The sequence below is a fragment of the Siphateles boraxobius genome, unplaced genomic scaffold (genome assembly GCF_051911475.1).
Source record: "Siphateles boraxobius isolate OS27281-9 unplaced genomic scaffold, OSU_SipBor_1 156, whole genome shotgun sequence".
In the NCBI taxonomy this organism is placed as follows: Eukaryota; Metazoa; Chordata; class Actinopteri; order Cypriniformes; family Leuciscidae; genus Siphateles; species Siphateles boraxobius.
This window is the reverse complement of record NW_027508762.1, coordinates 489,529-515,000: the sequence shown is the minus strand read 5'-3', so window position 1 is coordinate 515,000 and position 25,472 is coordinate 489,529. Positions and strand designations below refer to the sequence as shown.

General features: G+C 40.3%; 1 protein-coding gene across 2 annotated transcripts in view; it reads left to right on the top strand.

The window, feature by feature from the left end:
• The window catches only part of chrna3 (cholinergic receptor, nicotinic, alpha 3), an 18,048-nt gene extending 899 nt beyond the window's left edge, over nucleotides 1-17,149 (top strand). The window contains exons 2-7 of one of the 2 annotated variants that reach the window (XM_077230922.1): nucleotides 1-61; nucleotides 2,585-2,629; nucleotides 5,388-5,497; nucleotides 6,234-6,991; nucleotides 7,752-8,032; nucleotides 16,643-17,149. The exon at nucleotides 1-61 is cut by the window's left edge and continues 85 nt beyond it. In XM_077230922.1, the coding sequence (XP_077087037.1) occupies nucleotides 1-61; nucleotides 2,585-2,629; nucleotides 5,388-5,497; nucleotides 6,234-6,991; nucleotides 7,752-8,032; nucleotides 16,643-16,771 (1,384 nt within the window). In that variant the 3' untranslated portion in view covers nucleotides 16,772-17,149. Of the gene's footprint in view, nucleotides 62-2,584; nucleotides 2,630-5,387; nucleotides 5,498-6,233; nucleotides 6,992-7,748; nucleotides 8,033-16,642 lie in introns of both variants that reach the window. The other variant, XM_077230921.1, reaches the window with a different exon arrangement.
• The last annotated feature ends 8,323 nt before the right edge of the window (nucleotides 17,150-25,472 follow it).

The following is a 25,472-nucleotide window of genomic DNA, read 5'->3' as shown; positions in this document are numbered from 1 at the left end:
GAACGTGTCCGACCCGGTCGTGGTTCAGTTCGAGGTGTCCATGTCACAACTAGTCAAAGTGGTGAGTGTGTGTCCTTCAGATCGTCTCTGAGGGATTTCTGTGAAGAGTTTTCCATCCGTCATGATGAGTGCTGCGTATAATTCAGAGCAAGTGCTTTTCACCCCAGAAGGCTTGACCTCTGACCTCTGACCTCTGGCATGCATGAATCTGCCAGTGTGAGTCTCCTCATCTAACCTGTAGTGTGACCCCACATCTCACTTCTTTCAATACAGTCTATATCAAGCCTTTCTTTTCTCTAGATGGTTTAATTCAACGTGATGCAGGTTTCTGTAATGTAGAATGGAGTGAGCTAGCCAAAAAAAGAGGCATTTTCACAATTTCTGTGAATCCAATCATGTCTGTTTGTTATGCTTTAAAGTTTTTAGGGAGGTAATTTCATTTATTTTGGGATTGAAGCATAAACAACAACAAAAATAACAAAGAATGTGTTAAGTGTTAAATCGCAGAGGAAGTCTGCAACATTAGTGGACTGATTTTATATTTTGACATTCGATTGGATGAAACATTTTGGCTCCTATTGTAATAGATGGCACTAAAACGAAATGTATTATGTAATTATGTAACGCACAAGTTGTCAGTTTTATTAGTCATAAGTTAAGTTTCAACAAATAAAATGGTTTCATTAGCTGTGTTTCCATCCAAAGTTGCGAATTTAACTTATGCATAATTTCGGAATATCGCATAACCACCAAACCAACGTTTGAGATGCTGCGATGCGATTGGTCCGCTGGTTAGTCCAGTTATCCAATGACAGCCTCTACTGAGTTACTTATTGCACATAGACCAACGCTACCTTTGCGTCATCGAAGGGTAACGCCCCTTTTTGGGGGAAAACAAACAGATTCCTCTGAGAACAGAACTCGCTCTAGATCTCCAAAGTTTCTTGATAGCAAAAATGGCACAAACATACACACTCTCTTTGCCGGTCGAAAAAGAAGCTACTGGATACGGGGTTACAGATGTGTCTCTTTGAAATGGTCGAAAACTGGATTAATGACCCCACGCAGTGGCCAAATATGGACTATTCAGACATCTACCACTATCTCGTGGAATCACCAAGTAGCCTATTTTTGTCATTAACACACTCACAGTATGACAAAGTAGACGATGAGGCCATGTCACTCGGATCATATTTAACTTGATTTATACTATTGACATAGTTTTGTTGTCGACTAGCTATACTATTTAGCTCTCACTAGGCACGCTAACGTTACCTTGGCTGTTAACTGATTTTACTGTTGAAATCCTTGGCTGTTAACTGATTTTACTGTTGAAATAGTGGCAGGCTAGGACTAAAGTGGACTTTGCTGGTTTCTGCTTGTGTCTAGAAAGTGCTAGGACTTTGAAAGATGTAAAGAGGTTTACAGTGTACGGCAAAATATGTAGCGTTGGATTATATGATCCTAACAAATTAGATCTCTATTCTGCGTTCACTTGCAAAACTTTTGAATTGCCCGAGAAAGTTTTATTCGGTCATAAAATTTATACGAAAAATTTCCCGAGAGAAACTTTGGAGAGTGAAATAAAGAGCTGGGAGGAAATATATAGCCTATATCAACACAGAAGTTATGCAAGTAAACGCAAAAACTATTATAGCCCAATCTTTCCTGGCATCTCATCTTTTCCCATCACTTTAGGTTTGGTTAACATCTTTAATATATCATTTCACAAGCTATCTTGAACAAACAGAGGCATGGTCTGAGATAATAGTGTATTTACCGGTGTTGAATTCTCGGAAGATGAAGAAAATATCCGTCAGATAAAAAAAAAAGTCATTTCTTCACCAAAATACAAACCGCCACAATGGAACATCCCTCATGGCCTCATCGTCTAGTTTGTCATACTGTGAGTGTGTTAATGACAAAATAATAAGCTACTTACTTGGTGATTCCACGAGATAGTGGTAGATGTATGAATGGTCCGGCAAAGAGAGTGTGTATGTTTGTGCCATTGTTGCTATCAAGAAACTTTGCAGATCTAGAGCGAGTTCTGTTCTCAGAGGAATCCGTTTGTTTTCCCCCAAAAAGGGGCGTTACCCTTCGATGACGCAAAAGTAGCGTTGGTCTATCGAGGGATTTATTCAGTAAATGTATTTGCATTGCAGTTTATGCATGTCTTATCGGGAAAACAATGTTCTGCCTCAATTGAGCGTGTGTGGGCATTTCTAGAATTTATGCACATCTTGGCATTTCCATCCAGTGTTTTTTTTTAGGCAATATCCCAAAATGTGCATTAAAATAGAGGGACGGAAACATAGCTTTTGATTGTGAGTGTCCAGCTTATTTGAGCATGAAAAACAATCCTGTATAAATAAGTCTGCACATCCCGCTCGTCTCGTGTGGATCATGAAGCGCTCGCGGCGCAGGGACTCAGGTGTTCCTCCAGGAACAGCCCATCTGGGAGAAACGCCTGGAGAATGATTGCTTATGACAGCATGTTTCTTCTTTAAGCTCTGAAATATTAATCTAGAGCCGTCTTGTGTCCCCGCATGGTTTCTCTGAGACTCTGTTCCTCTTTCCACAGGATGAGGTGAACCAGATTATGGAGACCAATCTTTGGCTGCGACATGTAAGCTCATGCATTATTCATGCACGTCGTTTGTTCATTTAGATACCTCAACACAGCTGTATTTGCTATCTTTGCGGTCACTGTTTAAAATGATTGGAACAGGAGTAAAGATGTGAGCTTCTCCTGTAAAACTGACTGGTGCTGAGCTGGGAATGTTTTACCTCTTCAAATATGAATCATGAACAGACCTTTTAATAGATAATATTATTTAAAACCTGTTAATGGTGCTCAAAAGTTCCATTAAGGCAAGTCTGTCCACTTTATTGATAATTCAGATTCAGATTGATAATGCGTTTCGGATCAGCAATACAGTGTGTTAGATTTACAAACCATGAAATAATAGTAAAAACTGAAAACCGGTTTTTAAAAGTCCAAATGATGTTTTTTGAATAAATAGGAAGAAGAGGCTGCAGTCACTTTAAGAAGTGAGCAGTGATGTCAAAAGCTGGACGAAAACTATGATTATGATTACCTAATGATGATTAACCTAATATTCTAGCATAGTTCCTGACAAAACATTTGTTTTTTGGCTTGCTTTAAAACATTGAAGATTGTGTATAATGAAACCATTTGATTGGGATTGTATAAAGTGTTGAGCTTGATCTCTGAAAGCTTTGGAAATGTGCATATTATATAGAGTGCTTCAGTTTGAAGATTGGCATAAAACAGGCTGATGATGATGATGATGATGATGATGATGATGATGATGATGATGATGATGATGATGTAATCATTTTTGCATCTTAGCTCATTTGGTGATTGTAGAAAATCAGAACTTAAATTGATTACATTTACACTGAATGTTTAAAGAAAATATTTTTTTTATTTTAGTATGATGTTGAGATATCAAAAAATTGTTGCAATGAATGTCATCAATACATTTTTCAATTATATTATGATTCCAACCACTATTCATTTTTAAATATGCAAATATATTAGTCCAAACTCATTATATCAGTTTCTTTATAAGAATTGATCCTTCTGTCAGAAGATTAATAAGTGTTAACATTGACAGCGCACCAGATGAAGAAGTAAACGTTCTCCAGGACACGATGAGGATCGTGATCTCAGTAATGTGTTTATGACCAGATGTCTAATTGTCTAATAGTTTTAATTAAAAGACGACTGGAAATGCTCCACTTAAACAAGGCATCTTAAGATTGCCAAAAATAAAGGAAGTGCGTCTCATAATTTGTTTATAGAGGGATTATGTATCAAGGATTTTGTTTAAATCTGTCCAAGAAAAGTCTACTCCAACAAAGATGTCCTACTCTAATGAAGCCTTGAGATCTTCTGGAGGTAATTGTGCAGGTCATTAACGTTTAAATGGTCAAGATAATCTAATTTAATACATAATTCATTCTCCTGGGTGGCAAGTCTTACAAAATATTTTAGCAACTGACCTAGACAATATCAATAACCGATATATTAAAAATGGCAAATGGGATCAGTCTATCCTTTTCTTTGTCTTTTATTACTGTATGTCCTTTCTGCAAAGACAGGGTTTTGCTGTGTCTCTGAGACGAATAATAAATGAGGATGGCTTATAGCCATGTCTTTGAGACACACTTAATATCTTAATGTCAAACGATCCACAGCTGTTCCTCATGCCAGAATCCAGTCCTTCAACAAACTGCTGGTTTAAGTTCTCTGAGAAACTATATTACTCAGCAAGTACTCTGGAAGGAATTTAAAATGCATGCTTTAAAATATAAAACATTAGAAAAAAAACGTGTATATAGGTTTTTAAACTGCTATTTTACACTATTTCAACTTGTTACTTGCCATGAAAATAGCCAAGGAACCATCTATAGTGATTTATTTAGTGTGTGAGTTTGCTGTTACCTTGGAACACTAAATGTAAATCAGCATTATACACTAGCCTGATGCAAATATAATGCTCCTCTAATGTTGCCAAATGTTCAAAACGTCCAGTTTTAAACATGCTTTTTCTTGGTTATATGAAACATTCAATTGTATTGTTGTGAACTTTTTCTTTGTAGAAAAGTTAGAAGCTCAGACCGGGAGACGGTGGAAGTTCTTTATTGCTTGTCGTTGCTGCAGTCATTCCAACATCGTCTGACTTCTTGAGTCAAACATTGTAATATATATACATTATAAGAGGGAGGGATTACATTGTGATGGTGGAAACTCGTATACAGGTTTAGGAACTTGTATTAAAAGAGAAAGGGAAAAAACTCATTCTAACCCTGAGACTCCAGAACAGGAGTGACAGGACTCTCTCTTGCTAAGACAAAAGCTCGCGAGAGTCTCCAAGAGTTTCACTAACATGTTTCATTTAACTTACAATAGAAAGAAAACCCGTCTGACAGTATATAGAGACACAGAATAAGACAGGAGTTTCGTGCTCCACAGCTGAATGCTAAATTCAATTTACAGAACTTTCTCAGTTTATATATGAAACTAAATTAAACATTTGTCAAAGTTGTATTCCTTCAGTATCATTCTTCAATCATTATGGAACGTTACTTTTGAATGTTCTCTGAACCTTCTGAAACAAGTAACATTTGAAAGAAAAAAAAAGTTAGATGAAGATCCAACTAAAATGTTTCAGGAAAAAAGCTTCCATGAACGATGTATAAATAATGTTTTTGTTCTAGCGTTTTGAAAACGTTATTAAAGACCAGATAACTGTTGTGTTAACGTTACTGGAAGAACGTTTGATCATAACTTTGAGAGAACATTTCCTGATATCGTGTGCATAAAAAACCCTCTGAACTCTTTCTAATCTCCATAGATTTGGAACGATTATAAGCTGAGGTGGAATCCCACGGATTTCGGAGGGGTCGAGTTTATCCGTGTTCCCTCCAAGAAGATTTGGAAGCCGGACATTGTGTTGTACAACAAGTGAGTGTGTCGGATCCGTTCTGCTCCTCGTTTCATTATTGCGGATTTCAGTCCTTCATAGCGGTGTAGCGATTCCCTCATGTCACGATTCAATACATATCACGATATTGAACTCACGATACCATATTATTGCAATACTCAAGACATATGGTGAAAGGTTTACAAAAAATGTACTGTTGATTAAAATGCTACATTGTGTGTGCAGGACGATAGAGACACCAGAATAACAATATTCATGATTCTGAAGCTGAAAACAGAATTATTTTAGATGAATATGCTTGCACTCTTTCACTGACTAGATATATTTTAAATAATGTGGGACTTTTTACTGGTAACATCAGATATTTGGCATTATCAGGACCCACAGAGATTCCCCCACTGCATTATTATACATTATATTCAACATTATATAGTAGTTTTTTGTACTGACACTAAAACTCTGAAAACTTGAATTTCGTCTCACACAGAACTTTTCATTTTGGGTGAACGATACACGCTATGTACACATATTGGGTGACTGGGTGGCGCCTTGCATGGCTGACACCGCCGTTGGTGTATGAATGTGTGTATGAATGAGTGAATGTGAGGCAAATATGTAAAGCGCTTTGGTGGCCATTCGGTCTGTGAAAGCGCTAAATGAAATGTAGTCCATTTACCATATTGTTGCATTTTTGTATTGCGATGTATTGTGACACCCCTCGTCCTTCACGATCCGTCTCTGTTTCCGAAACCGCAGTGCAGTGGGAGATTTCCAGGTGGACGATAAAACGAAAGCTCTTCTGCGCTACAACGGAGACGTGACCTGGATCCCGCCGGCCATCTTTAAAAGCTCCTGCAAGATCGACGTCACATACTTCCCGTTCGACTACCAGAACTGCACCATGAAGTTCGGCTCGTGGACCTACGACAAGGCCAAGATCGACCTGGTGCTCATCGGCTCCACCATCAACCTGAACGATTTCTGGGAAAGCGGAGAGTGGACGATCATCGACGCGCCCGGATACAAACACGACATCAAGTATAACTGCTGCGAGGAGATTTACACGGACATCACGTACTCGCTGTACATCCGCCGTCTGCCTCTGTTCTACACCATCAACATGATCATTCCCTGCCTGCTCATCTCCTTCCTCACGGTCCTGGTGTTCTACCTGCCCTCGGACTGCGGCGAGAAGATCACGCTGTGTATTTCCGTTCTGCTCTCGCTCACGGTGTTCCTGCTGGTTATCACCGAAACCATCCCGTCCACGTCTCTCGTCATCCCTCTGATCGGAGAGTACCTTCTGTTCACCATGATCTTCGTCACGCTCTCCATCGTGATCACGGTGTTCGTGCTAAACGTGCACTACCGCACGCCGAAGACACACACCATGCCGGGTTGGGTGAGGCGGGTCTTCCTGGGTTTGCTCCCGCGGGTCATGTTCATGACGAGGCCTGGGAAAGACCCGGAGAGACCCGGGAGACCCTGCGCTCTTCACGCTCCAGCTTCCCCTGGTGAACAAAATATATGCTAAGTATACTTGCAGCCAGACTCATTTCGTACACTTCAAATGTGTTAATGATTAGTTGACTTGAAGTGTGCTATTTTGAAACAACTCATTTGTACTAAGTATATTTTAGTTGTAATTAAATTGTAGTAAAGCATAACTGTATTTAGTGTGATAAAAATTGGAACAACTTCACGTATACTTTAAAGGGTTAGTTCACCCAAAAATGTAAATTCTGTCAGTATTTACTCTCCCTCATGATGTTCAACCCCGTAATACCTTCGTTCATCTTCGCACACGAATTAAGATATTTCTGATTAAATCTGAGAGCTGGATCACTCCTCCATAGGCCTCTAAGGGATTGACACTTGCTTGCCACAAAAAGTTATTAAAGACATCGTTAAAATAGTCCAAGTGACTACAGTGACTCAATCTTAAGTTTATCAAGCGACGAGAATACTTTTTGTGTGCAAAAAAACATAAATAACGACTTTATTTCGACTATTCATTTCCTTCTCTGTGGGCCTCGAGTGAGTTCACTAGTGTAACAGCGTAAGCTTCTTCGTACAACACTGAAGTTTCTGTCCTCTTGTATTTATTGCATTGCATATTCTATGTTCAGGGATGACAGATTGATAAGCATACATGGTATATATGTCTGGATGTAACTTTCGATACTTTGCGATGCAAGTGGCTCTCCTACTGACAGTAGCTGAAGAATAGTGAAGACCACTGCAATAAAGTAAAGTATACTTTTTTGTCAGTAGGGTCCAGCAGAGCTCCCCGTCCTCATCTCCTGTGCTCGACTGAGCTCCACAACCTGACCACGGCGTCTGGGGTTCTGCATGGAGAATGCAGATGTACGTGTTGCTGGAATCCTCACGGCACCAGCGAAGCGGGAGAAGACGCAGGAGCGAGTCCCAGTTCCAGCTCCCAGTCCTCGGATGGGTTTCTGTGTGTGTCGACTCTCTCGCCGCAGGTCCGAGAGGCCATCGAGAGCGTCAAGTATATCGCAGAAAACATGAGGCTTCAGAACGAGGCCAAGGAGGTGAGAGAACTGCTGCTGAACTACGTATATGTAGACAAGCCAGGGATCTTGACTTTTCTTAACCCTGTAAAACATTTGCATTTGTGCATTTGACATTATATTTCATTAAAGGAATCATTTGAATGCATTCCACGGAACTTAAACAAACTTGCCGTCACTAACACCTAGGGATGCACGATTATATTAAAAACCATAATTGTTGATTATTCCTTTGAAATTGTAATAGCGATTATTAATAACACGCATGCTCTAAACACACACGCATGCTCTAAACACACACACATGCTCTAAACACACACGCATTCTCTAAACACACACGTATGCTCTAAACACACACACATGCTCTAAACACACATGCTCTAAACACACACACATGCTCTAAACACACGCATGCTCTAAACACACACGCATGCTCTAAACACACACACATGCTCTAAACACACACGCATTCTCTAAACACACACACATGCTCTAAACACACACACGTGCGCTAAACACGCACGCATGCTCTAAACACACACGCATGCTCTAAACACACACGCATGCTCTAAACACACACATGCTCTAAACACACACATGCTCTAAACACACACATGCTCTAAACACACACACATGCTCTAAACACACACGCATGCTCTAAACACACACATGCTCTAAACACACACACATGCTCTAAACACACACATGCTCTAAACACACACGCATGCTCTAAGCACACACACATGCTCTAAACACACACACATGCTCTAAACACACACACATGCTCTAAACACACACACATGCTCTAAACACACACATGCTCTAAACACACACGCATGCTCTAAACACACACACATGCTCTAAACACACACGCATGCTCTAAACACACACACATGCTCTAAACACACACACATGCTCTAAACACACACACATGCTCTAAACACACACGCATGCTCTAAACACACACACATGCTCTAAACACACACGCATGCTCTAAACACACACACATGCTCTAAACACACACACATGCTCTAAACACACACACATGCTCTAAACACACACACATGCTCTAAACACACACACATGCTCTAAACACACACGCATGCTCTAAACACACACATGCTCTAAACACACACACATGCTCTAAACACACACATGCTCTAAACACACACGCATGCTCTAAGCACACACACATGCTCTAAACACACACACATGCTCTAAACACACACACATGCTCTAAACACACACGCATGCTCTAAACACACACACATGCTCTAAACACACACGCATGCTCTAAACACACACACATGCTCTAAACACACACACATGCTCTAAACACACACACATGCTCTAAACACACACACATGCTCTAAACACACACATGCTCTAAACACACACACATGCTCTAAACACACACATGCTCTAAACACACACGCATGCTCTAAACACACACACATACTCTAAACACACACATGCTCTAAACACCACACATGCTCTAAACACACGCATGCTCTAAACACACACACATGCTCTAAACACACACGCATGCTCTAAACACACACGCATGCTCTACACACACACACACATGCTCTAAACACACACGCATGCTCTAAACACACATGCATGCTCTAAACACACACACATGCTCTAAACACACACACATGCTCTAAACACACACAAATAATCTAAACACACACACATGCTCTAAACACACACGCATGCTTTAAACACACACGCATGCTCTAAACACACACTGATGCTCTAAACACACACACATGCTCTAAACACACACGCATGCTCTAAACACACACGCATGCTCTAAACACACACACATGCCCCTAAACACACACGCATGCTCTAAACCCACACGCATGCTCTAAACCCACACGCATGCTCTAAACACACACACATGCCCCTAAACACACACTGATGCTCTAAACACACACACATGCTCTAAACACACACGCATGCTCTAAACACACACGCATGCTCTAAACACACACACATGCCCCTAAACACACACGCATGCTCTAAACCCACACGCATGCTCTAAACACACACACATGCTCTAAACACACACGCATGCTCTAAACACACACGCATGCTCTAAACACACACACATGCCCCTAAACACACACACATGCTCTAAACACACACGCATGCTCTAAACACACACGCATGCTCTAAACACACACACATGCCCCTAAACACACACGCATGCTCTAAACACACACGCATGCTCTAAACACACACGCATGCTCTAAACACACACACATGCCCCTAAACACACACGCATGCTCTAAACACACACGCATGCTCTAAACCCACACGCATGCTCTAAACCCACACGCATGCTCTACACACACACGCATGCTCTAAACCCACACGCATGCTCTACACACACACGCATGCTCTAAACACACACGCATGCTCTAAACACACACGCCTGCTCTAAACACACACGCATGCTCTAAACACACACGCATGCTCTAAACACACACGCATGCTCTAAACACACACACATGCTCTAAACACACACACATGCTCTAAACACACACGCATGCTCTAAACACACACGCATGCTCTGAACACACAGGCATGCTCTAAACACACACATGCTCTAAACACACACGCATGCTCTAAACACACACGCATGCTCTAAACACACACGCATGCTCTAAACACACACGCATGCTCTACACACACACGCATGCTCTAAACACACACGCATGCTCTAAACACACACGCATGCTCTAAACACACACGCATGCTCTAAACACACACGCATGCTCTAAACACACACGCATGCTTTAAACACACACGCATGCTTTAAACACACACGCATGCTCTACACACACACGCATGCTCTAAACACACACGCATGCTCTAAACACACACGCATGCTCTAAACACACACGCATGCTCTAAACACACACACATGCTCTAAACACACACGCATGCTCTAAACACACACGCATGCTCTAACACAAACACATGCTCTAAACACACGCATGCTCTAAACACACACATGCTCTAAACACACACGCATGCTCTAAACCCACACGCATGCTCTAAACACACACGCATGCTCTACACACACACGCATGCTCTAAACACACACGCATGCTCTAAACACACACGCATGCTCTAAACACACACGCATGCTCTAAACACACACGCATGCTCTAAACACACACGCATGCTCTAAACACACACGCATGTTCTAAACACACACGCATGCTCTAAACACACACGCATGCTTTAAACACACACGCATGCTATAAACACACACGCATACTCTAAACACACACGCATGCTCTAAACACACACGTATGCTCTAAACACACACGCATGCTTTAAACACACACGCATGCTCTAAACACACACGCATACTCTAAACACACACGCATGCTCTAAACACACATGCTCTAAACACACACATATGCTTTAAACACACACGCATGCTCTAAACACACACACATGCTTTAAACACACACGCATGCTCTAAACACACACGCATGCTCTAAACCCACACGCATGCTCTACACACACACGCATGCTCTAAACACACACGCATGCTCTAAACACACACGCCTGCTCTAAACACACACGCATGCTCTAAACACACACGCATGCTCTAAACACACACGCATGCTCTAAACACACACGCATGCTCTAAACACACAGACATGCTCTAAACACACACACATGCTCTAAACACACACGCATGTTCTAAACACACACGCATAATCTAAACACACACGCATGCTCTGAACACACAGGCCTGCTCTAAACACACACGCATGCTCTAAACACACACACTTGCTCTAAACACACACACATGCTCTAAACACACACGCATGCTCTAAACACACACGCATGCTCTAAACACACACGCATGCTCTAAACACACACGCATGCTCTACACACACACGCATGCTCTAAACACACACGCATGCTCTAAACACACACACATGCTATAAACACACACGCATGCTCTAAACACACACGCATGCTCTAAACACACGCATGCTCTAAACACACACGCATGCTTTAAACACACACACGCATGCTCTAAACACACACGCATGCTCTAAACACACACACATGCTCTAAACACACACGCATGCTCTAAACACACACGCATGCTCTAAACCCACACGCATGCTCTAAACACACACGCATGCTCTACACACACACGCATGCTCTAAACACACACGCATGCTCTAAACACACACGCATGCTCTAAACACACACGCATGCTCTACACACACACGCATGCTCTAAACACACACGCATGCTCTAAACACACACGCATGCTCTAAACACACACACATGCTCTAAACACACACGCATGTTCTAAACACACACGCATGCTCTAAACACACACGCATGGTTTAAACACACACGCATGCTATAAACACACACGCATGCTCTAAACACACACGCATGCTCTAAACACACACGTATGCTCTAAACACACACGCATGCTTTAAACACACACGCATGCTCTAAACACACACGCATGCTCTAAACACACACGCATGCTCTAAACACACACACATGCTCTAAACACACATGCTCTAAACACACACGTATGCTTTAAACACACACGCATGCTCTAAACACACACGCATGCTCTAAACACACACGCATGCTCTACACACACACGCATGCGCTAAACACACACGCATGCTCTAAACACACACACATGCTCTAAACACACACACATGCTATAAACACACACACATGCTCTAAACACACATGCTCTAAACACACACACATGCTCTAAACACACACACATGCTCTAAACACACATGCTCTAAACACACACGTATGCTTTAAACACACACGCATGCTCTAAACACACACGCATGCTCTAAACACACACGCATGCTCTACACACACACGCATGCTCTAAACACACACGCATGCTCTAAACACACACGTATGCTCTAAACACACATGCATGCTTTAAACACACACGCATGCTCTAAACACACACGCATGCTCTAAACACACACACATGCTCTAAACACACATGCTCTAAACACACACGTATGCTTTAAACACACACGCATGCTCTAAACACACACGCATGCTTTAAACACACACGCATGCTCTAAACACACACGCATGCTCTAAACACACACGCATGCTCTACACACACACGCATGCTCTAAACACACACGCATGCTCTAAACACACACACATGCTCTAAACACACACACATGCTCTAAACACACACACATGCTCTAAACACACACGCATGCTCTAAACACACACGCATGCTCTAACACAAACACATGCTCTAAACACACACATGCTCTAAACACACACACATGCTCTAAACACACACGCATGCTCTAAACCCACACGCATGCTCTAAACACACACGCATGCTCTAAACACACACGCATGCTCTAAACACACACGCATGCTCTAAACACACACGCATGCTCTAAACACACACGCATGCTCTAAACACACACGCATGGTTTAAACACACACGCATGCTATAAACACACACGCATGCTCTAAACACACACGCATGCTCTAAACACACACGTATGCTCTAAACACACACGCATGCTTTAAACACACACGCATGCTCTAAACACACACGCATGCTCTAAACACACACACATGCTCTAAACACACATGCTCTAAACACACACGTATGCTTTAAACACACACGCATGCTCTAAACACACACGCATGCTTTAAACACACACACATGCTCTAAACACACACGCATGCTCTAAACACACAGACATGCTCTAAACACACACGCATGCTCTAAACACACACGCATGCTTTAAACACACACGCATGCTTTAAACAAACACGCATGCTCTAAACACACACGCATGCTCTAAACACACACGCATGCTCTAAACACACACGCATGCTCTAAACACACACGCATGCTCTAAACACACACGCATGCTCTAAACACACACGCATGCTCTAAACACACACGCATGCTCTACACACACACGCATGCTCTAAACACACACGCATGCTCTAAACACACACACATGCTCTAAACACACACACATGCTCTAAACACACAGACATGCTCTAAACACACACGCATGCTCTAAACACACACGCATGCTTTAAACACACACGCATGCTTTAAACAAACACGCATGCTCTAAACACACACGCATGCTCTAAACACACACGCATGCTCTAAACACACACGCATGCTCTAAACACACACGCATGCTCTAAACACACACGCATGCTCTAAACACACACGCATGCTCTAAACACACACGCATGCTCTACACACACACGCATGCTCTAAACACACACGCATGCTCTAAACACACACACATGCTCTAAACACACACACATGCTCTAAACACACACACATGCTCTAAACACACACGCATGCTCTAAACACACACGCATGCTCTAACACAAACACATGCTCTAAACACACACATGCTCTAAACACACACACATGCTCTAAACACACACGCATGCTCTAAACCCACACGCATGCTCTAAACACACACGCATGCTCTAAACACACACGCATGCTCTAAACACACACGCATGCTCTAAACACACACGCATGCTCTAAACACACACGCATGCTCTAAACACACACGCATGGTTTAAACACATACGCATGCTATAAACACACACGCATGCTCTAAACACACACGCATGCTCTAAACACACACGTATGCTCTAAACACACACGCATGCTTTAAACACACACGCATGCTCTAAACACACACGCATGCTCTAAACACACACACATGCTCTAAACACACATGCTCTAAACACACACGTATGCTTTAAACACACACGCATGCTCTAAACACACACGCATGCTTTAAACACACACACATGCTCTAAACACACACGCATGCTCTAAACACACAGACATGCTCTAAACACACACGCATGCTCTAAACACACACGCATGCTTTAAACACACACGCATGCTTTAAACAAACACGCATGCTCTAAACACACACGCATGCTCTAAACACACACGCATGCTCTAAACACACACGCATGCTCTAAACACACACGCATGCTCTAAACACACACGTATGCTTTAAACACACACGCATGCTCTAAACACACACGCATGCTCTAAACACACACGTATGCTCTAAACACACACATGCTCTAAACACACACACACATGCTCTAAACACACACGCATGCTCTAAACACACACGCATGCTCTAAACACACACGTATGCTCTAAACACACACGCATGCTCTAAACACACACGCATGCTCTAAACACACACATTCTCTAAACACACACACATGCTCTAAACACACACGCATGCTCTAAACACACACGCATGCTTTAAACACACGCATGCTCCAAACACACACGCATGCTCTAAACACACACGCATGCTCTAAACACACACGTATGCTTTAAACACACACGCATGCTCTAAACACACACGCATGCTCTAAACACACATATGCTCTTAACACACACATGCTCTAAACACACACACATGCTCTAAACACACACGCATGCTCTAAACACACACGTATGCTCTAAACACACACGCATGCTCTAAACACACACGCATGCTCTAAACACACACATTCTCTAAACACACACACATGCTCTAAACACACACGTATGCTTTAAACACACACACATGCTCTAAACACACACGCATGCTCTAAACACACACGTATGCTCTAAACACACACGCATGCTCTAAACACACACGCATGCTCTAAACACACACGCATGCTCTAAACACACACGTATGCTTTAAACACACACACATGCTCTAAACACACACACATGCTCTAAACACACACGCATGCTCTAAACACACACGTATGCTCTAAACACACACGCATGCTCTAAACACACACGCATGCTCTAAACACACACATTCTCTAAACACACACACATGCTCTAAACACACACGCATGCTCTAAACACACACGTATGCTTTAAACACACACACATGCTCTAAACACACACACATGCTCTAAACACACACGTATGCTTTAAACACACACACATGCTCTAAACACACACGCATGCTCTAAACACACACGCATGCTCTAAACACACACACATGCTCTAAACACACACATGCTCTAAACACACACGTATGCTTTAAACACACACACATGCTCTAAACACACACACATGCTCTAAACACACACGCATGCTCTAAACACACACACATGCTCTAAAAACACACATGCTCTAAACACACACGCATGCTCTAAACACACACACATGCTCTAAACACACACATGCTCTAAACACGTTATTGTGGCATCTGTTCTCATAATCGCGATTAGAAATTTGATTAATTGTCCAGGCCTTCTAACACCCTGTTTTACTGTTTGAGCCACAGGAACATATGAAATGGAATATTAGTCAGTTTATTGAACTTTTAGACAATATTTAAAACAAATCTACAAATTTACATATCCGTCAATTATACTAAAATAGTTTAACTTGATAAAGTGTAAAGAATCAATCAGACGACAGAAGGACTGTATGAGATTTGGTGCGACAGGTTTTTCAGAGGCCTTCGAGTTCTGATGATCAAATATGACGCGGTAGACTTTAATGTCTTGCTCTTCTGACTCTTGTCTGCGCAGGTCCAGGATGACTGGAAGTATGTTGCCATGGTGATAGACCGGATCTTCCTGTGGGTGTTTGTGCTGGTGTGTATTCTGGGAACAGCAGGACTCTTTCTCCAGCCGCTCCTGTTTGTCGAGGACATGTGACGCGGACTTTAAATCTCAACATTCGGTATCTAATTTCAGCAACCCTAACAATGCATTTTTTACATATTTATATCATGCTTCGTTTAGATCTGAATAAAAAGACAGTTTGCTGGACCTCTAAGGGTTAAAATGGATCTACATCAAGAATGTTTCTCTGCACCCGTTACCTTAACCAAAGCTAACAACAGTGTCTTAAAAGAATAATTCCCCCAAAAATAGACATTAATTTGCCCTTGAGTTGTTCATAACACACGTTTTCATTTTTTCTTTTATGGTTCCAGAAATGTAGTATTATGAAAAATTCTCACACAGGTATTTTCCATAGTTCATAGTCGCTCCAAAATACGGAATCTTGTTTCCTCCACGAAATAAAAATAATTGCGACTTTTTGTCTGACTTTTTTTTTTCCTCTGATTATTTTCTCAGATTTTTTTTTTTAGTCAGAATTTCCAGATAAAAAATAAAAAGTCGTATTTAAAAAAAAATAAAATAATTGTGGTAATAGGTTTCCATACCAAAAAGGCAAAAGGTATTCTGTACAGCTTGAGCTGTATTAAACACTGTCATGATGAACAGACTAAACCTGAATCTGCTCTGGATTCTCCGCTGTTGAACTGGAGCACTGACAGAAGAGAGACATCCGTGAAGATTCCTCAGAAATTCTGCTTTTGTCTTCCAGGGAAAAATAACAGCATACAGCATTTCTTTTTTTAATATTTATTATCCATTTAAAGTGTATTCAAATGTGACAACTCGATATATGGCTGCTGTTTTTCTGTCATTTATGGTCATTTTGTTACATTATTTAAAAAAAATTTAATCTATAACAAAAAAAAACTGTCAGACTTTTTTTTTAATGCAGACTTTAAAAAGTCAGATCTCTTTATGTTCACACTTACTTTCAGCGCCACCTAGTGGTTACTTTGAGCAAGTCCAAGCGAACTAGTCATGACTTACACATTACTGATTAAGTCAGTGAATAAATCTGTTCTAATTCAGGAATGAGTATCTAAGGCTATCAATGCAATCCCATGTTGTTTTCCCAACATGTAATCATTGTCTGTTTACTGAACATGTTCATATATTCTTAATGTAAAACTTTGAATCACATTTCCAACCTTTCAAGCAATCCTGCAAATAAAAGAAACACTGCGAACTGTGAACATCTTCTGTTCTTCTGTCAATGAAGTTGGCCGGTTGAAAATGATTTATCTTTGTTCTTGTGAGAATTATGCATTTCACACTCATATCTGCGTTTGGCTGCATTGATATGATCACATCTTTCTAACGCACAGTAGATGACCGTCACACACCTGTCTCTGAAGACATGCCTGAAAGTTAACAGCTTTCATAACACAAGAAAACAAATCAGTTCTTCATGGAAGTGGCATTTACGCTGAATGTAAAGCAAACTGACATCCAAAAAATTAAAAGATCACATTCACAACTTAATAGCAACTTATTAATAATAGCAGCAGTGTTTTGTATTGGATAACATCTTCATTAGTACATCCCTACCGAGGCTAATTCAGGGGTTTCTCAGTTTACAGTTTTTATTCAACTGTTTACACTCATTTTAAAAACTTTGCCTCTTTTTTCTCAAAACTTTACACACAAATCCTAGAACTGCACACACAGAATGTAAAATGCCTTATATATCTTGCAAAATGAAGCACTGCATTCAGAATATCAAAAACATCTCAAAGGCAAACATTTCTCTTTGCCTTAATATTATATTTTTGGATATATCATATACACACAGTTATTCGAAACCTAAAGCTCTTCTTTCACGAGCTCCTCTGTACATTTCTGCACAAGACTGAAAGTAATTGTCAGAGAGATGTTCAAAAATTCACGGTAAACACGAAAGCAAGATTGAAACCAAACTATTTATTCTTTTACTGTAAGCATTTGTGGTTGTGAATACAGTATTACACGGTCTGAAAAACATATAACTCGACCTTTGACCTGTTTATAGGCCTATTCTAAAGCCATGATTGGCTAGTGTTCAGTAACGCAGTGAGAGTTTGGTGTGTGTGTGTGTGTGTGTGTGTGTGTGTGCGTGTGTGTGTGTGTGTGTGTGTGTGTGTGTGTGTGTGAGGCTCTGATAAATTACTGTGGCATTTTGGTAGGTTGTGTTTGAAAAAGGAAATCATTTTTTGTGTGTTACACAGAGAACTGTGTGTTGTGGTTTGCAAAAAGTGTTTTATGAAACTGAAAACTGAGTCGAAGGCCGAGAATTAGTGTGTGGTTTTGCAGATTTGGTGTGTGTTTCTGGTGTTTGTGTGTCAGGTTTCAGAAATTGTGTGTCAAGTGAGGATTTTGTGTGTAAGCAGTTGAAAAAAACTGTAAAAACAAAAAACTCTTATGATCCACCTTCAGGCCTTCACAATAAACGCAAATGTTCGGCAAGATGAAGATTTTACATGGAAACATTGAATATGCCTTTAAACATCAGATGTGAACATTTGCACACTGACAAAACAAGTTTTCTCTCCCTTCAGTTGCTAATTGTATTACTCATCTCAGTATACTTCTACTGGCAAAAACGACATGAGTTTATGCAGGGCAGAAGAGGGAAGACGTCGCGCTCTGAGTCACAGATGTACTTTGAGTTAGTACAAAACCTTATGCATGCAATAATGCTGAAGCTGTTTTCAACACTGTGCTCCTACACAAGCATAACTCACAGTGTAACACAAACTCCAGACCCAGTGAACACAACCACTGACATAATCAAATCATACACTTTCCAACAACAGCTTAATGTAACCTTTCCAGCAGTTCAGCAAGTCACATCCAAATTCATTAATTGAAACTAAATAGTCATAAAATGTTTGTGACGTTTTTTGTTAAACACTAATTTTGTTAATTGTGTAACTTTATATTTAGCCAAATGTATTATTCTTATTGAGAAACATTCTTCGATTGAAGTGTACAGTAAGTGCCCTTAAAGGATTAGTTCACCTCAAAATGAAAATTTCCTAATAATTTACTCACCCCAATGCCATCCAAGGTATCCATGTCTTTCTTTCCTCAGTGGAAGAGAAATTACGTTTTTTGTCCATTATTCGAAGAAAAATCCAGAAATGTTTTCCTCAAAAAACTTAATTTTTTCTTCCACTGAGGAAAGAAAGACATGGATATCTTGGATGGCATTGGGGTGAGTAAATTATTAGGAAATTTTTATTTTGAGGTGAACTAATCCTTTAAACCACATACTAGTTTACAGAGATTTTTAGTCAAGGAGTTTTATTGTAAATCCTTCCTTTCAGAGATGAGATGTTTTCTGCTTTTCACTTTATGAACTTCATGAGAATTCTGCTGACGGAGCAAAAGCATTTGATAATCAAAATCACAGATCTGCCCTCCGGCTGGAACCGGTCGATTAAAGTTTCACAACATGCTGTAAATTATACAACTTCCATACGACTTCATGAGATCATGTTACAACATTAATGAGCTGTACTAATCAATACATCATTAACAACGAGGAGACAGATTTAACAGATTTAAGCTTGGAAAGATTTAACAATACTTGTTGTTTAGTAAAAAAAGTAGTAAATGCACGCTGTAGTAGATGAACATTAGATGATTGGAACTTTTAAGCAAAAACAAACATGGATTTTGGCTTGATTACTAATCTTAAACATTGAATGATTGATGCATAATTCTAGGTTGGTGTGAAAAACGGCAAAACTCAAGATAAAGGAACATGCATTATCATTGTTTTTATATTTTAACTTGCCAATCAGGAGCTCAGCTGTACAAGCTCAAAATGTTGGGTTTGTGGGTCAGGCCTTGCAAGGAAAACGCAGACTAATGGACCTGATCATCATGAACTGCTCCTGATGTGGTTCATGTAGTAGTTTAATACAATTTAACAAAATGTCGAAGAAAAAACAATCGAAGCTACAGCTCCTTGCGACTGCAGGTATGCTTATAATTAATTTGGGTAGTAACGGATTACATGTAATCTATATTACGTAATCAGATTACAAAAATTAAGCACTTGTAATTAGAGTATATTGCATTTTATAATACTCATAATCAGACTACAGTTACTTTTTATTGATTACATGATAACTTAATATTACAGTAACAAAATTACAATAATTATTAAGAATACTTTGATTCTCCCTGATTTTTCTTTTTTTATCATTACATTTTCCTTTCTAAAAAGAAAAAAGCCTATATACGTTCAGAAAGCCTTTCAGCTTTGTGCAATTCAGGGGACTTTAATTATATACAGTTCCTTCCCAAACACTAGTTTGAGAAATCCTGACATAATGTACTGTTTAATGCACTTAATTATTGTTTTCAATTATTTTAAGATATTATTCAAATTAATGTTAGAAACAAGTTAGGTCAAAAGTAATCTAAAAGTTATGAAAGTAGTCAGATATTACCTAAAATGTGTAATGTAATAGATTTTTATCATATAATTTGTTTTCAGTAATGGACTACAATTTGTAAGTAATCTACCAAGAACTAAAACTCTGACAGCACGTGAATTATCATTTCATGCACAGATCTTTGAACTCTGATGCACAATGTGGCTTTGGGCAAAACTGTTGCAAAAACGCAAATAATCCTGTCCATCATAGCTTGATATTTTGCCTTTAGTTTGCTAAGCTGAAATGAACCCATTATTCTGTTTTGAAATGCCTTGTGGCTAAAAGTGCCCTGAAGACTGAACCACTCCACCCACAGAGAGTATAAACCCAAGACCAGCACCAGCAACACTCATCCCGAATCGAGAATATCCACCCGTGCATCAGCTCATCTTCCTACCGACAACATGAACTTTGAGTTTCAGTCAACGTTCCAGTCAAGCTTCCAGACTATCTCTGGCTTTGTGAGTGATCCCTCAGCCTTTCATGCACTCCTGACTTATGCTAGCCTTTCTACATTGTTTTCTTTTGTGCATTTTCAGAGTATATTTGAGTCATTTTCATATTGTGAACTTTACCATAACATACTGAATACTTTTTACTATGCAGAGCGTCCCCTACGAGAGTCCTATCCCTGGAGGGCTGAAATCTGGGACAGCCATCTTCATTCAGGGAACTGTTCCCTCTGGATCTGATAGGTGAGTCTTTCTTTTCAAGACTAGAGAAAATAAATAAAATTTTGCTTGAGTAACTAGTTCACTCCACATTGATTATCATCATTGCAGCTTTGAGGTGAATCTGAAGTGTGGGAAGTCTGAAGGAGATGACATTGCCTTTCAAATCAGACCCCAGTTTAGCAGCAACTGCATAGTCCTAAACAGCCAGCAACATGGATCTTGGGGAGAAGAGGAGAAACTGGAATTACCTTTAAAGCAGGGGAGCAGCTTTGATCTGATCATTGCCGTAAATTCTGAAAATTATCAGGTTTGTTTTGACGTGTTGATCTATTCAATGAATGCATCGTGCAAAGGCTAAAAGAAATAAGATAAGAAATCTGAACATAGTAATTTTCAATCTGAAGGTGTATTTGAGTGGATGTGAAGTTGGCCGATTTCAGCATCGTATATCTCTGGAACGCGTCATCACTCTGAGTGTTGGAGGAGAGGTTTCTTTAACCAACGTGGTGTTCACTGAGGTGAGTGATTTAGTTGCCATTACTCAAGCACAGGCTTTTCTGTTATTTTGGTATTAGGCTATGATACCGAAGACAGATTAATGCTTCAGTATGCTGATTGTTCAAGTGTAAGTTCAAGTTCACTTTATTTGTATAGCACATTCACAACGGCCAATAGGCAGACCAAAGCGCTTTAAAGAACAACCAGATTAAAAGATCTGCATAACAACACATAAATCAGGTGTCCTCATGTACGTGACTGTCACAGCAGTCCTGCAGTGTGACATGCGATACCATCAAAAAAGGATTATAAATTAATTTGTAATATGCAAGAGTACTCTATAACTACATTTGGAATAGTACCTCTGATATTTTTAAAAATTAATGTCACTGCAGGATCACTTGAATAAGAGAAAGCAATGGTTATTAAACAGTGTGAAAAAAAAAATATCAGGTTGACATGATACAAATGTTTGTGTTATTCAACTCTTACAATCTTGCTTTTACAGAACAGGGCTGGATCCTCCATCTTTCATCAGGGCGGAAGTTTGATCAACTTGCAGGACGGGACTATGACTTTTGATGAACAATCATCTGTGCTAAATGGAAGCTGGTCTTTGATGGGCACCGAATACAATCAGTCATCTTTCCAAACAACGACTGAATTTTCATTGAGCAACCCAGTCCAAAATCCTGTGAGTAGCAGAAACTTTACAGGAACTCAGTAACACAATAAAGAGCAAGCACTAAAAGAGACATCAGTGAATAAACATGGTCAATCTCCCAAGACAAACTTTTACATTGAAGTTTCGTTATTTTTGAAACCCTTTAAAAGTTCAAAACCTGCCATAAGATTCTAGTCAATATAGGATATTTTCTTGTTCTTACTGCAGAGCCTTCCTTATGTGGGTCCAATTTCAGGAGAACTGAGAGAAGGAATGGCCTTGTACTTGCAGGGAGTTGTTACTACTAATGCTGACCGGTAAGGAATCGTTTTGTTGGATAATTTGGACAAAACAAATCACTGTTATTTGGAATCAGTTGCTTTGACGCTTCAATTTCAATGCAGGTTTGAAATCAATTTCAAGACTGGGCCATCTGACACTGATGACATTGCTTTCCACTTCAACCCCCGAATGGGCTCAATTGTGGCCATGAACAGCTTCAGGAATGGAGGATGGGAGGCGGAGGAAAGTGTCTCTGACAACCCCTTTATAAAGGGAGAAGCTTTTGAGATGTTCACTGTCATCAAACCCGAAGGATATCAGGTATGTGTTTTGAAACACAAAACTCACTGCGCACTATTAAAAGAAATCTAGGAACTTATCCTCACACAGGTTGTGTTGCTTTGGATCATCAGGTATACGTGAATGGCAAGGAGCAGTACACATTCAAGCACCGTATGCCGCTGGAAAAAGTTTCAGCATTAAATATCATTGGAGATGTTTCCGTGAACCTTTTTGGCTTCATGCAAGTAAGTTACATTTCCTACAGCTGTGGAAATATTAAAGCATTACTGAAACTTTGTCAGAATCCATTGACAATAGGATTGGGTATCGGTTGGGTTTTATCCGATACCAGTACCTAGTCGGTATTTTTTAAACGGTTCCGGTGTTTAAATGGTTCTTGAACCGGTACTTAAAGGGATAGTTCACCCAAAATGAAAATTCTGTCAGTATTTACTCTCCCTCATGTTGATCCAACTCCATAAGTCCTTCGTTCATCTTCAGAACACGAATTAAGATATTTTTGATTAAATCTGAGAGCTGGATCACTCCTCCATAGGTTTTTAAGGGATTGACACTTGCTTGCCACAAAAATTATTCTTGTCGTTTGATAAAATTAAGATTTAGCCACTGTAGTCACTTGGACTATTTTAACGATATCTTTAATAACTTTTCGGGGAACAAGTTTCAATCCCTTAGAAGCCTATGGAGGAGTGATCCAGCTCTCAGATTTAATCAAAAATATCTTAATTCGTGTTCCGAAGATGAACAAAGTTCTTACGGGGTTGGAAATACATGAGGGTGAGAAAATACTGACAGAATTTTGGGGTGAACTATCCCTTTAAGAAAACGAAACCACACACACTTTGTCTAAAAATAATACCCTTTTATTTACCGGACCAAACTGGACACAATATTAACTTAAAAATATAAACAATATAAATTCAAGTAACATATGGTAATAATAAATAAACCAATATAAAATTAAAATTAAAATTTACATAATATCAAATAAAATAATATTGTATCAAACAATGTAATAATACTGGAGATTAATCTCGACATGGCTCCAGGTTCCCATGTTTTGTCTACTTGATCCAGTCATGTATGTTATCTGTTCGTTGTACTAGTTAGGGCAGCGCTTAGCTTGGCGAGTTTGGTATTTCGTTCCCACTGTGTCTTAGCTACACAGCGTTGAGTGAACCTATGAAAGAAAACGTCTCTGGTTACTGGTGTAACCTATGTTCTCTGAATAGAGAACGAGACGCTGCGTTTGCTGCCAAGCTCCTCGCGCTGCCGACAAGCTTCCTTTTTCGGCAGAGAAATCTGAGGAGCAGATGGTGCGCGCGCCAATATAATATAACAACGAGAGTCGAGGCAGCGCCCGCAACTTCAGCTAATGAATTGGTGTGATTCTAAATGGGCTTCGGACAATCAGCACACCCAGAGGACATTCTGACGCGTAATTTTACACGTGAAATGCAGCCAAACCTTGGAGCGTTTTGCCTTCGGCATCTTCATTAATCCCCTCGCTCTCAGCAGACATCCCAACTCACCCGCATATTGATAACGGCTCCCTGATGTCCGCAAATTAGTTAAAATCTCCCGGAATCTAGAGCGAGCGAGCAAGAGCACGCATTTGAGACAGAACAGACTGTGCTCCAAACCGTATAGAGCGCGCACGGCGGAGAAAGCGAGAGACCTAGCGTGTGTGTGCCTCATGAAGCGCATCTAAGACAGAGAGTCAGGCACCGAAATCAGACAACGAAATTTTCGTTCTTATTCGGTCTAGTTACTACCGTTTACGTCGGAACCGGTTCCCTATTGGCACCGCGTTTCGGTACCCAACCCTAATTGACAATGACGTGGAAAGTAAAGAGCTTTCTAAATACACACACACTCTCTCT